Source organism: Perca flavescens, chromosome 9 (assembly GCF_004354835.1).
Source record: "Perca flavescens isolate YP-PL-M2 chromosome 9, PFLA_1.0, whole genome shotgun sequence".
NCBI lineage: Eukaryota > Metazoa > Chordata > Actinopteri > Perciformes > Percidae > Perca > Perca flavescens.
Window position 1 is genome coordinate 35367796 of NC_041339.1, and position 16187 is coordinate 35383982.

A 16187-nucleotide genomic window follows, 5' to 3' on the forward strand; every position below is an offset into this window, starting at 1 on the left:
AAAAACCTGATTGGAAATGTAATAAAACCTGTCCTGATGGATAGGATCTTTACATTTTTACCGATAATGTAAAACCTTTCAGGTGGGTCGTTGTGTTTTTAAACCGGATGATGTTATCATTTTGACAGGTAATGCAATAATGCAAAGAAAGTCTGCTTTTTGTTCTCTGAAATGTAAAGTTTCTGTGTCGTGTTAGCTGACTGAAAACAACGTGTGACACAGGTTTCATTTCTTGGAAAAGTAACTCAGAAATGTACAACAGATGGTAAGTGGTATGGTGTTACCGGGCAAACACGCGTCAAAGTGAAGTCTCTGAGCCCGCCCACAGCCGTGCTGATTGGCCGCTGAGCTAAGGATCGTCCGTTACACCAGAGTGGATCTTAGGATCAGAAAAGACTTTACACTAAACAATCGATTCAATCCAGTGGTGTAGTCTAATGTATTGTAGTGGGTATACTGTACTGTATATTGGCCAGAATTTGCCTTTGAGGGAGGGGGGCTATATTTGGGTGTCCTCCTCCAGGGAAGTTTTGAGCATTAACGACTTCATTTCCTGTATTCTGACACACTTTTATTCACCAATTTACGATGGAAATCCCTTTATTCATCCTATGTGAAGAAGAAAAACAGAGATGACAATTCAAAATATATCAAAAATATAATGGAAAGTATGTTGTTGCGTGTCATTGGGAATTTTTAAGTGGGTATATGGAAATCCTGGAGCTTTCTTAGAGGGTATACTGCGTAAACTTGCGTATCACGTAGACTACACCACTGGTTCAATCTCAATAAAATGTTCTTTTCCATCTGAGTCAACAGTGATTCTTACTGGATATATGTCAATTCAGTCAGGGCATTTTATTACATAGTTAGGTGCCACAGGGTGAGAAAAGAATATATTTCTATTTATTTTTGTGAGTGACAGTGTCTTTTTTTTAATCATATTTTTTACAGTTTTTCAGGCATTTTTGTCTTGATTTGAAAGTGACAGTGGAGACACAGTGTACATGAAGAATCTACTTGCTTTGTCGCTTTGTTTGACTGATTGTCACATGTAATTTTTCTATATTTTTGTCACTTTTACGTTAGACGCTTTTCCCCCCACTACTACCAACTTATACCACAAGTTTTACACTTATTCTTAGAATTCAGGGTCAATAAACCTAACTTTTGAGTTTAAAAAGCAGAAATATGCTATAAAATTGAATAAAACACCCAAAAGTCAATGAAAGTAGTGAACTGATCCTTCATTTTACTTGACATGAGCATTTCATAGAACCAACCATGTTCATTTTAGGCAATTTGACTGAAAGAAACCCAAATTTCTGATGTAGACACTTTTAGAAAATGGGTCAAATTTGACCCGAGGACATCAGGAGGGTTAATGTATTTATGTGACTGTTTGCTTTAATTGTCGGCTTTGAACCATCTAGATTGCCGCCTCAGTCGGTTGTATCGTTGGTCTTTATGAGTGTACTGTACATGGCTGCCACTTCGTGGTCGCTTTACCGTTTTTATGCATCTGTGACTGCATGGTTGTCTGCTACAGTTGTTAGTTTGTATGTCTATTTTATAGTGTTGTTCCATGCGTGTCATTCCTAAAAGCCAAACCAAGGACAAGAACTGCAAGTTTGCCTGTGCCTAGAAGTCCTACACACATTGCATTGGTTTCACTTTAGATGTAACAATGCCTGTATGTATTGTTCTTGACAAATAAAAATGATTAAAGGGGAATTTCTCCTGTCTAGCGTTGAGATCATATATCGCAATCAACTCTCTGACGCCACGCAGTTCAAAGTAGGTATTACAGCTACGGTAGCCTAAACACTTCAAAGCCGGGCTTTTGCTTTTTTCAATCTCCTTTTGCTTTTTCTGGGCGAAGAAGAAGACTCCTGTTCCTGAAATTTTGGATTTTGAATACATGTGGTCCTCCATGTTTCCTTCTTCAAACTCGCCGGGCTACGATACCCATTAGCAGCATTAGCAGCGCCTGGGAGTTTATCATGTGACAGCGAAAACACGAAAGGCGGAGCAGTATGTCCTGTATGTCCCTTACCGGCTAACGTATTGCAAGATGGAGCATGAATATGGAGCGTCTACCCCAGTGCATGTGAATGCAAATGTAAATGCAAAAAAAATTTGAATTGGAAAAAGCCCTAAAATTTCCCCCCAAAAAAAACCTAAAAAAAATGTGAAAAAATTATCCGATAAAAGCAACAAACACATGACAAAAACGTACAAATGTAATATAAATTACGTCTATGGCTGAAGAGGTGCAGAGTTGATTCACCTTCTTTCCTTTTCATGTCAGATCGTAACCGATGCTGTTGAGTTTGCAGACTGCTCCTACTTCACCGGAGGCATTGTTGCGTCGTTGGGAGTCTAGCAGTTCTAATAGTTTGTGGGAATAAAAGTCTTCCTATTTTAATTGGAGGGTATTCTAAATATTAACGAGGATGTTAAATCTACACCCATGTGTGTGTGTGTGTGTGTAGAATAGAATGCCTTTTATTGTCACTATACACATGTACAATGAGATTAAAAGCAACTCCTTTCCCAGTGCCAACATATACGTAAAAAAAATAAATAAAATAAAATTATATATATATATATATATCTATAAAAAACATGAAATAAGGGGGGGTAAGGTGCACAGTTAAGACACTATATACATGTGTGTGTGTGTGTGTGTGTGTCTGGATTAAGAACCCATGACACTACCAACTACCAAGGATGTAACTTTGGGTTATACATTTGGGGGTGGGGGGTTGAGATCTAGGGAGCTCCCGGGACATGTACGCCTGTATTTCTTTTTAAAAACGATAAAAACATTGAAAGATTTGTCAAAAAAAGCTCCACAGACTTCAAAGAAATTGTCAAAAAAAGAAACTCAATAAGGATGACAAAAACGTCCAAAAAAAACCTTGAAAACAGCGACAAAAATTTTGAAAAAATTGTGCAGAAACCTAAAAAAAGGTGACAAAAACTCAGAAAAAAGCAGCAATTTTCAGGAACATTTTTTAAAAAGCAGCAAAAACATTGAAAAGGAACAAAAAATTAGGAAAAAGCCCAGTTTTGATTATTGAGGGGGTTGTAATCGACCAACTATGCCCATTACTACAATTTCCCAAAGACAAATATCAGTAAAAACCTCCAGTTGCATTTAGAACATAACTAGATTATTTCGGCTGAGTGATATCACTCATTATGCCAATGACTGCGTCATATTTAGCTCCTGTTCTGCTGCCGCCGTCATGTGTTGCACATTTGGCGTTTATCACTGATCTGTAAACCGCTGAGGAAATTAGACATCATTACATCCACTTTGGTGATCACATCCAGCCCCTTTGGGGAGTTTCCAAAAGTGCTCCCAGACTCCCCTCCATCAGAGATCATGTGAGTGTGTTTGTGAGGCGCTGACACGTTCTTATCAGCTCCTTATACAAAACATAAACATGTGAATAGCAGGGATTTCCCCGCCATTATGAGGTTCAGGTGCAGCAACTAAGCCGAATGAGTGTAACGGAAAGACTTTCCTCCGATCTAATGACTGTATTTGGACGTCTTTAAGCTTTTTGAGGGTTATTTATGTATTATCTGCTCTAGCTTTTCCAACGTTTCAGACACTGATATAGTGATAATAACGGTCCTAAACAGAAAGCACCAAAAGGAGACACAAATTGCATTTTTTTTAATTAAGAAACTTCACAATTTCTTGGGGAAAGGACACTTAAACCCCCTGCCAAAAACGTTGGGTATACTGTATGTCAATATGCCAAATAAAGCCGAAGGTTTTGTTCCTTTTGCTTTTTTTTTTCTGAGTTTTTGTCGCCTTTTTTGAGTTTTCTTTGGACAATTTATTAAACATTTTTGTCGCCGTTTTCAAGTTTGTTTTTTTTACAATTGTTTGGACGTTTTTGTCTTCCTTTTTGAGCTTTTTTTGGACAATTCTTTCTAAGTCTGTGGCCCTTTTTACAACATTTGTCGCCTTTGGACGCTTTTTTCGAGTTTTTTTTCGACAATTATTTCAATGTTTTTATCGATTTATTAAAAAGCAAAAGGCATACATGTCCTGGGACCTCCCTAGATAGTTGGAGATCTCTACCCCTCACCCCCTCCAATTGAACCCAAAGTTATGCCCTTGGTAGTGGGTAGTGTCATGGGTTCTTCATAAACACACACACACACACACACACACACACACACAGGCTGGTTAATATGTCCTGATAAGTAGGATTGAATGTAAAAGTGTAAGAGCTAACAGATGATGGAGGAAGACGTGTCCTGTTTTGGGACTACATGTGCTCCGGTTTCTAAGAAAACTTCTCTCCAATAACCGGCTGGTTCTGCTGCTCTGTTGATCAAACACACAAACAAACAAACTCAGCTGTTCATAACTCTTAACCCTTCGTGAGAACAACGGATCACTGTGGTCATCCAATGAGCTTATTTTAGAAGTCCCAAAGTCGAGGTGCAAACCATGGGGCTGATCACGCTTTTACAGTTGCTGCCCCCGAGACTTTGGAACAGCTTTCCCACCGGACATTCACACTGTTACAGACCCTCAAAACTTATTTTTTTAGAATGACTTTGAATACATAATAGCGCTGTGACATTTTCCCCTTTCTTCCTCCTGCTTTTATGTTACCTTTTCTGATCTTACTGTGCGTTATGTTTTTATTCTTGGTCCTAGATGTTAAGCACTTTACAAACCTGCTAGTTGCTGTAAAGCAGGGGTGTCAAACTCATTATAGTTCACGGGCCACATCCCCCCTTATTTGATCTCAAGTGGGCCAGACCACCACTCCAGAAAGATCAGAAACTTTATCTGCCACAGAGTTTCTGTCAGCGTTCTACGGCCGTTGTAGGAAAAAAAAAAAAAAAAAAATAAAGAAAGGGGTAATATTCAGAGAAAAAACTCTAAGATTAAAGTCGTAAATTTACGGAAAAAGAACTCGGATATTCTCTGAGATTGAAGTGGTACATTTGGAATTGGAATGAATTACTTCCAGGGCCTGATTGGACCCTTTGGCGGGCCAGTTCTGGCCCACGGGCCGTATGTTTGACACCCCTGCTGTAAAGGGTTATATAAGTAAATGTTGATTGATTGATGAATCATTTATTAAATCATTAACGGGTCCCACAGGGTGCCAAAGACCCAACAATCTTTTTTTGGTTTTGCCTTTAATTGATAGGACAGTTGTAGACAGGAATGGGGGAGAGAGAGGAGAAATGACTTGCAGTAAAGGGCCACGGGTTGGAATCGAACCGGACCGCTGCGGTAAGGACTGAGCCTTAGTACATGGGGCGCATGCTCGACCAGGTGAGCTACCAGGGCGCCCCGTCAAGAATGATTTTTGCTGTACCAAATAAAGCAGTGTCTGTGTCCGTGTCTCTATAAATATCCGGTTATTTCGGTGTCCCTAAAGTAGTTTAATGCCCACAGGTCTCTTCCTACTTCATGATGCAGCTTTTTTTCAAATCTGATGACTTTTATAGCTTCTTTTTCTATGATCAAAGGTTAAAGCTATCACTGCTACTGGAGGAAAAACCTCCAGTAGCACGTTTCAAAAGGAACCCGATGCGAGTCAAGTGCTGATGTGAGTTGCGCATGCTCAGATTTAAACGGTTTATGGCATAACGCCAAGGGATTCGGATCCGTGTCATACTCAAATTTTTCAAATCCATAAAATAATAAACTCTTCTCATTACAAACAATAACAGAAGATGGAAATCATTTCAAAAAAAGGTTTAGCTATCTATGATTGTTTGATTGCCAACATTAGTTCAAAACACCATTCAAGTGACAGCCTTTGTTGTGTCTGATTGCTAACTTCTAGCCAGCAGTGAACCAACTTCGTTATGTAGGTCCATTTTTATTGTATTGACATTACCAAAGTCTCTCGTAAGCAGGTTCTCGTCGGCTACTTCAGCCTTTAATCTAGAACTGATATCAGGGATCACACCATGAAAATGTGATGCCTTACGCTAAATAATAAATTACTGCTATGTAATGTGCCTATCTCATTCTGTGGCTAACAGCAATTGTCGCAAAGTGACGCATGCGCAACTCACATCTGCACTCGACTCACATCGGGTAGTGACACACCTAAAAGTCCCTGAATGTGTTGTTGTTTTGCTCACCTGGACTCTGGCCTCGGTGAGGTTGACGCGGCGGGCCAGGTCCTCTCTGACGAAGGCGTCGGGGTAGTGTGTCCTCTCGAACACTCGCTCCAGAGCCTGAAGCTGGCTGCTGTTGAAGGTGGTCCTGTTCCTGCGCTGCTTCCTCTTCTTTTTCTCCTCCGTGTTCATCTGTTCATCTACAAGGGGAGGAGGAAGAGGAGCTTTTAGAACATCTGCGAGGGCCTTTTAGTTTGTAGCTACAGAGAAGGTAGGCCTACAGTCTCTATTGGCAACCAAGTTTCATATCGCTCCGGTGCCGCCGGATGTCCCATATTGTCGTCCAGATGTCCGTCTCCTTCCTCTTTCTTTGTGTTGGCGTTCTAACCTCTGGTGGATTTGTGAGGACTATGGTTAACTGCTCCTCAGATCTCTGCAGGGTAAATCCAGACAGCTAGCTAGACTATCTGTCCAATCTGAGTTTTCTGTTGCACAACTAAAACTACTTTTGAACGTACACGTTCCACCAAAACAAGATCCTTCCAGTGGTTAATTTCCAGAGGCACCGCGGCTTTTCCCAGTGTTTAGCCCCGCCCCAAGACGATTGTGATTGGTTTAAAGAAATGCCAATAAACCAAATATATAGTTTTTTCTCCCATCCCAGAATGCTGTGTGGACTAGCCAGACCCTCCTGTGCGGCGCTGTGGAGGAAGGTCTGGCGATGCAAGACTAGTAGGCCTTAGGGGTGGGAATCACCAGAGGCCTCACGATACGATATCATCACGATACTTATGTCACGATACGATATTATTGAGATTTTAAACATTTTGCAATATTCTGCGATATATTGCAATGTATTACCTTTTTTCCAACTTCAAATGATGTCCCCAAAGGAAACTTTTGTCAACATCTGTTTTATCTAAAAAGATACATTTCTCTGTCTGTTTATCTCACTTCAATTTTATTGCTCCAAAATGGGATTGTCAAGCAGACAGACTGACCAACACATATATCATAAAAGATCGATACTTGGCATCTGTGTATTGATACAGTATTGCCACGAAAAATATCGCGATACTGTGCTGTATTGATTTTTTTTCCCCACCCCTAGTAGGCCTACCATAAAACAACGCATTCTGATTAAAGGTTTGGTACGATATCGTACGCAAATGTATGCACACCAATTCATATGATATCTTTTGAAAAGAGGTGTCTGACGCCCGGTCACAGAGCTCCGTGCTGTTGGGTCGTTTCAGCAGTCGTTGCTAGTTGAGTTTAGCCGACAACAAGTGATTGCAAGCCTCGACGACAGTTCAGTTTAGACACCAAAACCGACTAACTTTAGGAAAAAGATCGTGGTTTGGATTTTAACCCTTGTGTTGTCCCTCGGTCTGTTTTAACGTTACCTGTTTATGAAACATAAAGTATAAATTATCACCCAATTCTGCGTTACATCTTAGCCAACTTCATTCCAACTTGTTACCACTGGTTTTCCACTTCTTGTTGGAATTCAATGGTCAACAAACTTCATTTATAAGAAATTATACCTAACTTCTGAGTTTTAAAAAAAGCTGAAATTATGTAATATTCTGACTAATTGTTAAGATCAGAAGATGTGTGTGAGTGGATAATCACAGACGGGTATACTTTAGGTCAAAGTTTGGTCAGTATAACGTTACTGTTTTGAAACCATTTAAATTTTTTTGAACCATTCATGTTATATTTAGGCACTTTGGTTGAAAGAAACCCAAATTTAGGATGTAGGTACATTGAAAACGGGTCAAATTTGGCTTGAGGACAACATGAGGGTTAAGACTCCCGAGGAACAAACACGCGTTTCCTGGGTGAAAGTCTTTAGTTTTTCCTGGGAAGCGAAGTCCTCTCCCCGGCTAGAAAGCGCTGCGTTTGCTGCTTCAGACCTCGATCAGAAACAGAGTGGTCAACTAACGAAGATTTGGGTATCTATACTTTACTGGAGTAATTATTTTACAGCAGACTTTTTACTACTACTTACATTATCACGCAATTATCTGTACTTTCTACACCTTACATTTTAAAAATAGCCTCGTTAGTCCTATTTCAGTTAAGCTGGTCATCGTTAAAAAAACCCAAAAAAAAAACAAAACCATCCCGATAAATCGCGCCATCAGGATAAATTGAATTTGATTGTGGTCGGATGAGAAATATAAACATATACCATATACAATTTACCATTGGCATACACCCTATTGGTTTTCCATCGCACCTGCACATGACACAAATCACAAATAGCCAGACGTCTGTAGCCTAGTACGAAGAAGTCCGTGGTAGAGACTCAAGAGAACTCGAGCGAAATGTCCCAACCAATCACCAGCGAGGAGGTTGGTAGCCAGGAAGACCAGCCAACCGTTCTACATCCCTGGCCGAACCTGGAAGAATCTTTTGAAATGGTTGGACATTAACATTATAGTCATTATGGTCTTTAGAAAAATGTTTTTTTTTGTGGAGGTGGGGTAGTGCACGATAGGCCCCCTGTGGCGCGCGGCCTTAACCCTAGTATCTATACTTCTGCCTGAGTAATAGTAATAGTAAGATATTCAACCCAATAGGATACCGGTCACTTTGAAGGAGCATTGAAATACTGCTTACACATTTATATATATATATATATCAATAACTCTTCATACGCTGATGGCAATTCTTCAAAACAAGCAAAATACAACGTTGATTTGAATCTGTCTGTCTGATGCAACTTAAATTATTTTAGTGGGGGAGGGGGGGTCTGGGTGTCCTCCCCCAAGGAAGTTTTGAGCATCAACAACTTCATTTCCTGTATTCGGATATACTTTTATGCACCAATTTACAGTGGAGATCCCTTTATTTAGCTTATGTGAAGAAGAAAAACAGATGACAATTCAAAATATATCTAAAATATAATGTATAAAGTATGTTTTTGCGTGTCATTGGGTATTTTTAAGTGGGTTTATGGAAATCCTGGAGCTTTCTTAGAGGGTATACTGCGTAAACCTGCGTATACACGTAGACTACACCACTGAGTACACAATCCTCTGTGTGTTTGGAAGCAGATTTCTACCGATTCAAAGTGGCGGCCCTCGCTGTGGCGTAGCACATAAACTACAACATCCCTATTTTCAACCTGAACTTCAACCTTAGTTGCATCTCTCTCTCTCTCTCTCTCTCTCTCTCTCTCTCTCTCTCTCTCTCTCTCTCTCTCTCTCTCTCTCTCTCTCTCTCTCTCTCTCTCTCTCTCTCTCTCTCTCTCTCTACTTCCTGTCTGTCTCTCAATCCCACACTATCATTTTAAGACAAACATGCCCCAAAAAAATAGTCCTAAGAAAAGAAAATACACAAAATGACAGTGAAAATGTCAAAGAAATGTCCTGCCAAGACGCCTTATCCTGTTAAATTGGAAGCAACTATCTCCACCATCCAATATCCACTGGATTCTGTTTGCAATTTCTCCACCTAGAAAAAAGTACACCATTAAAGGCTCTGCTGAAAAGTTCTATCTCTCTTATGGCAACCATTTTTATCTGATGTGGACGGACTAAAATAGAAATCTCTCCCACGGTTAAAAAGTAAGTTGTTCATCTGTCTTACAGTATTTCCTTTAATAATGTTTCTGTATTCACCCTCATTTGACCTGTTTACTTTTATAAGGATTACTTTCAGTCTCAGTGCCCTTTGATAATAATGAAGTGCAACAAAAAATGCCCAGCCTCATCGCTGTGTTCAGCCAAAAGATCAAAATAAAAGACACATGTGCGGTGCTCATTACAAGAATCCATCTACTCTGAGACAGTGTGCTCTGTGGATTATACTCAGTGAAGTTTTGTGCAACTAAATCTTATTCATCTTCATTGCGGAGGCCGAAATGTCAGAGACAGACAAACTACAAGACACTCGGAGAGCGCAGACCTCCACCAAGGCCGTGCCCTATATCTCACGACGTAGCAGCAATACAATAATTACAGATAAATAAATAAATAAATACAGAACAATAATTTAGGCGTTCTTCCTCGGCCCGTGCTACACCCTTACACCAAGTCTCATGAAAATCAGGGAAGTGGTTTTTCCGTAATCCTGCCGACAGTCAAGACAAACCGAACCGAAAACAGTGCCTCGCTGGCGGAGATAATAAAAGTTAAATTTAATATATTAACAAATGAACGCAAACACAAAGAGTAGTAGTGATCACTGGAAGTAAACTTGAAATTAAGAAACAAGTGGCTCCATATTTCTCTATTTTATTTAGATCTATCTAAAGAAATGATCTAAGTAAAACAGAGAAATGCAGACGGAGCCACAGTGTGCACAAGAAGACGAAGTAATAACACATTTGTAGGATATATGTTACTGACTCTTTAAAGCGCTTTGAATAGTCGTTAAGACTAGAAAAGCGCTTCATAAAAACAGTCCATTTACATTTACATTTAAAGATCCTTGGAAATAATTCCTGGATCGGCACCACATACACACCACTTGTTCCTCGACGCTGCAGCCAAAGGATCTGACAGACAGACACTCGTAACAGCACACAAACAACAGAAATATATAATCCACGTTGCACCTTCCAGATGCATCGTGTGTCTAAATGTTCAGAAGAAATGCTCCTGCAGGGTGGAAGGAACCAACAAGACCACAAAATCACACTTTCACTGGGAGAAAAAGGCTGTGATCATCCCCACACACACACACACACACACACACACACACACACACACACACACACACACACACAGACTTTTCACAGAGAAAAAGGTTGTGATCATCCACACACACACACACACACACACACACACACACACAAACAGTCTTTTCACAGAGAAAAAGGCTGTGACCATCCACACACACACACACACACACACACACACACACACACACACACACACACAGACTTTTCACAGAGAAAAGGTTGTGATCATCCACACACACACACACACACACACACACACACACACACACACAAAGACTTTTCACAGAGAAAAAGGTTGTGATCATCCACACACACACACACACACACACACACACACACACACACACACACACACAGAGAGACACACACATACACACACACTGTCTTTTCACAGAGAAAAAGACTGATCATCCACACTCACACACACACACACACTGTCTTTTTTCACAGAGAAAAAGACAGTGATCACACACACACACACACTGAGAGAACAGCTTCCCCTGCAATCTCAGCCAATCAGCTGAGAGTGTAAACTCTTCTTATCCTTAAATTTACAGGAAAGATCAACCCTTAAAATAAATCTACTTGGGACCGCAAATCAACCTATTCAGTTTTTTGCTATAGGAGAAAAAAAGCTACAGAAAAATTGAAAGAAAATTAACATCATTTTTGTGTGAAACAAAACCCATTCTGGTTCTTTTTAATTGAATCATAGAACTGTTTACTGAAGTCATTTTCTATCAGCTCTAGAAGTGATGTAGAAATGTTTTTAACCCTCGCGTTGCCTTCCTATTGGCCGTCAACTTGTCGTCAAAATTGAAAAAATATATTTTTTTAAATTCATGGTCAATAAACCTAATTGAAATGACATTATGCCTCATTTTTGAGTTTAGAAAAAGCAGGAAATGATGAATTACTTTCATCAGAGGATGTTGATGGATGATCAATGACTGGATGCTGTTTTAAAACCATTTCATTTTTTTCTCTCAAAATGCAATACAATTAAATATAAAACGCCCAAAACTCAATGGCACCTAATGATTAACTTTACCTGCGCAGAACGTTGTATGGAACCCAACGTACACACACGCCTTCCTGTTATTTTGGGGGCAATTAGATTGAAGAAACCCATTAAACTGATATCATTTTATTTTGAAAACAGGTCTAATTTTAATTAACAGAGGAAAACACACGTGTTAAATCAGTGAGCGGGACGGGATCGATCAATCGATCGATCTATCTATCTATCTATCTATCTATCTATCAGGGCTGCACGATATGAGGAAAATATGCGATAACGTTGTCGAATATCCCAATAATGATGTTACTTGCGATAAATAAACAGATATTAAACTGTATTCAGTTCTGCAGCTTTCAGTATTCTGCTAAAATACAACCAATTGCTTGTTGAATTTATACCAAATGAGAGGAAATCATTTTTTCATGCTTCCCTTGAACAAATTGAACATTGAATTAAATATAAAAGGCATCACCAAAAAAAAGAACATTTTAAAGTGCAGTTTTCACTGATATTTTCTTTCAACTAACACAAAATATCTCTGAGTGTGTATTGCGATACGTCGCAGCCTTTCGCGATGTGTTTATTGCGCCAGTTGATATTGCGATGAAGATTAAAAAAAAGAAATCGATATATCGTGCAGCCCTAGCTCTTAGGTGGTTAGGACGGGTGAAATGCAGACGATGCATTCCTCCGAAATGTACTTGGAAAATATAGAATATACAGCGGTGATGGTCATTAAGTGGCCGGTCTACATTAAGAACCGCAAACAGATGAGGTCATTCATTCTGAAATATTATCTATAATGTATTATCTTCTATGAATATAACTTCCTAAATTGCATGTCAATCGTGTATCAAGATACATAATATCACTCCTCCTAAATGTAGTTATTAAATATAGAATATATATTATGTTGATAGCCTGGATTTAATAACAGCAGACTGTGCCTCGTCATTGGTTGGCTGAAGTCTTAACCCTCCTGTTGTTCTCAGTATTTTACACAAAGAATATGGGTTTCTTTTAACCAAATTGCCCAATTGGTTCAATACAACATTTTTCACAATATCATTGAATTCTGGATGTTATATTATATTTTACAGCATTTGGAAGAAGAAAAAAATTGTTTAAAAACCATTTCCTGACTAAACTCTGACAAAAGTCTTCCTCGGATTTTAACTTAATTGTCAAAATATTTCATAATTTCTGCTTTTTAACTCAGGAATTTGGTATAAAATGGGGCGGCCTGTAGCTCGCCCAGTAAGTCGTCCCCCATCTCTCTCCCCCTTTCTAGCCTGTCCACTGTCACTGCGTGTTTTAAGCATTAATATAATATGTTTGCAGTAGTAGCTTTTTTTTTACTATGTATTTATTTAGGTATATATTACCTCATAGATGTTTGGCACTGACAAGGACTGCAGTTAATTTCATTGTATCTGTTACAATGACAATATAGATATTCTATTCTATAATAAAGGGAAAAAGCCCCCCAAAAAATAATCTTAAAAAAAAAAATAACAATAAATTAGGTATAAAATCATATAAATGAAGTTTATTGACCATGAATTTTAAAAAATGACTGTAAAACTCGTGGTAATAAGTTGGTTTAAGGTGTGTATATACTGGCGGTAGCTGGGGGAGAGGGTAGAAAACGTCAAGAAAAATATATTAAAGGAACATTAAAAAAAAAGTGGTGTCAATAATATTTTTTCACCCCTTGTGGTTTTTTTTTTATTATATTGATTTTTAATCATTGAAATATTTCAGCGTTTTGGTGGACCTCAGGCTTTATTTGGTCCCACCTGTGCATCGTGTATTATGTCCCTGAATATTTCTGCTTTTTTTGTGGTTTGTATGCACAAATACAGGAACGTGGAAAGTATTTATGGATTTATGTTTGACGTTTTATGCTTTAGTTTAGTTTTACTCAAGTGAAAGTTCTATTTCAGTATTTGTCTTGATTTCATCGTGGGCTGTATGAACGGTTCTCCATTTGGTTTATTTAGTTGGGGGTGTTTGGGGACGTAGGGATGCCTTTTAGAAAATCACTTCATATATATTCAGACTTAACTAAAGATTAAAAAATACAATCAGGAAAAAGCAAACAGCATTTTGGTAAAGCAGATTCTTTTTTTTTTTCCCCCTTCTCCTAATCCTGTTAATCCTTTTTTTGACCTCTGGGGTTTATCTTGCCTCCCCCTCTGCGGGGGTCCTGACCCCCCCTCAGGGTGGAACAACAACAGATTAAAACAATTAAAACACAAGAAAAAAAAATTGAATGAATGCAATAAGTTTGGCCTGCAAAATCTAAATCTGCAAAGTCAAACTTGTCAGATGAGTTCAAGTTTCAAAAGGTGCATTTCTGTTTGTGTTTTTGGATTCTAACGTGTTCTCCTGCCATACCTTTTCATCTAAACATGTACCTGCAGTATCTGCTTTATGCAGAAAATTGTGTAAAAAAATATTAGAAGAAAGCCCGCCTCTGTGTGCTAAACTCAGCTCTTTATTTGCTTGCTATATGCAGAACATTCCCAAAGAAAGAACAATGTTTCCCTCTTAATAGCAGAAATGACCGCAGTAGAGAACAGACCTAGACCCCGCCTCTGTGTGTTAAACTGAGCGCTACTTTACATACATATACATATATATATATATATATATATACACACACATACATTATATATATATATATACACATACATTATATATATACACATACATTATATATATATATATATATATATATATATATATATATATATACATACATATATATATACATACATACATACATACATACATACATACATATATATATATATATATATATATATATATATATATATATATATACACATATACATTATATATATATATATACACATACATTATATATATACACATACATTATATATATATATATATATATATATATATATATATATATATATATATATATATATATATATATATATATATACACACATACATATATATACATACATACATACATACATATATACATATATATATATATACATATATATAAAATTACACTTATATATATATAAGTGTAATTTACAGGGGGGATGGGGGGGTTACAATCCCACCAATAATCAAAACTGGCCAATGCAACCCAACCCAAAAAACAATTATAATTTCCTTTACATAAATAAAGACATTTGCGTCATAAATTGATGCAGAAAAGGCACAAGTTGTTGCAGAAAATGTCACCAGAATGCAGGAAATGATAGGATATGCTCCAAATTTCAATTTTGCTCAACAGTGGAGATCCCTCCCCCAAACTGAACCTAAAGATAGCTCTACTTTACATAAAGACGAGATGCCTTAAATAAACGACAGATTGTACATTTGTGGTTTTTGAGGAACCATTTTTCAGCTGAGGTGAAATACAAATCTCTCCTCTGCCTTCCATCTTGTTTCCTCAATTTGATGTGTGTGTGTGTGTGTGTGTGTGTGTGTGTGTGTGTGTGTGTGTGTGTGTGTGTGTGTGTGTGTGTGTGTGTGTGTGTAAAGTGCGGCTGTAAAGGCCAAATGCAGCCGCACATGGTTGACCAGAGACCGCGCATACTCCCCCAACCAACCAATCAACCAACCCCCCCGAAAAAAAAAAAAAGGTAGGAAAGAAAGCAGCAGTTTTACAGGCTCGAGGTTAAAATAAAAATCATGACGCACTTCATTAGTCCGAGCGTCTGTTTTGGTGACGCAACAAACGGAGAAAAGTGTGTCTGTCTGCTGGGAGAGGGGACTGTGTCACTGACATGATAATACATATTACAATGTCTTAAAGTCAGTTATGGTAAAGGCACAACTTTGTGTTCAACATGGAGGCGGGTTTGGGATCACCACTGTTGAGCAATCATATCATTTCCTGCTTTCTGGTGACTTTTTTTCTGCAACAACTTGTGCCTTTTCTGCGTCAATTTATGATGCAAATGTCTTTATTTATGTAGAGGAAATTATTATTAGATATTTGGGGGGGTTGCACTGGCCACTGGTTTAACTACCCCATCCCCTACTTTGTAAATTATGCCTATGAGTTATGGTCTTCCTCTCAGTCCCTGAGTCAAGCCTCAAAACCCCATGTGACCGATCTTTTTCCTATTAAAATCACATTAAACCATACATTTTTCCACAATTTTACATTTTAAATCAAATCTAAAAACCTCTTTTCTCATTTTAAAGCCTCTCATTTCAATTCCCTACACTGTTCTTTTTAATATCACTATTACTGATTTGATTCATTCTCTCCTAGAACTTGCTGTTTTGATGTGTCTGGTCTGTCTGCGTCTTCTATATCTGCCTCCTTATGTTGTTTTAAATGGGCTTTAT

At 38.2% G+C, this 16187-nt stretch overlaps 1 protein-coding gene across 7 annotated transcripts in view; it reads right to left on the bottom strand.

Moving 5' to 3' along the window:
- The window catches only part of prrx1b (paired related homeobox 1b), a 37397-nt gene that overhangs the window by 13634 nt on the left and 7576 nt on the right, over positions 1 to 16187 (bottom strand). For all 7 annotated transcript variants that reach the window (XM_028587252.1, XM_028587250.1, XM_028587253.1 and 4 more), the window contains one exon: positions 6145 to 6320. In XM_028587252.1, coding sequence (XP_028443053.1) covers positions 6145 to 6320 — 176 coding nt within the window. The remainder of the gene's footprint in view (positions 1 to 6144; positions 6321 to 16187) is intronic.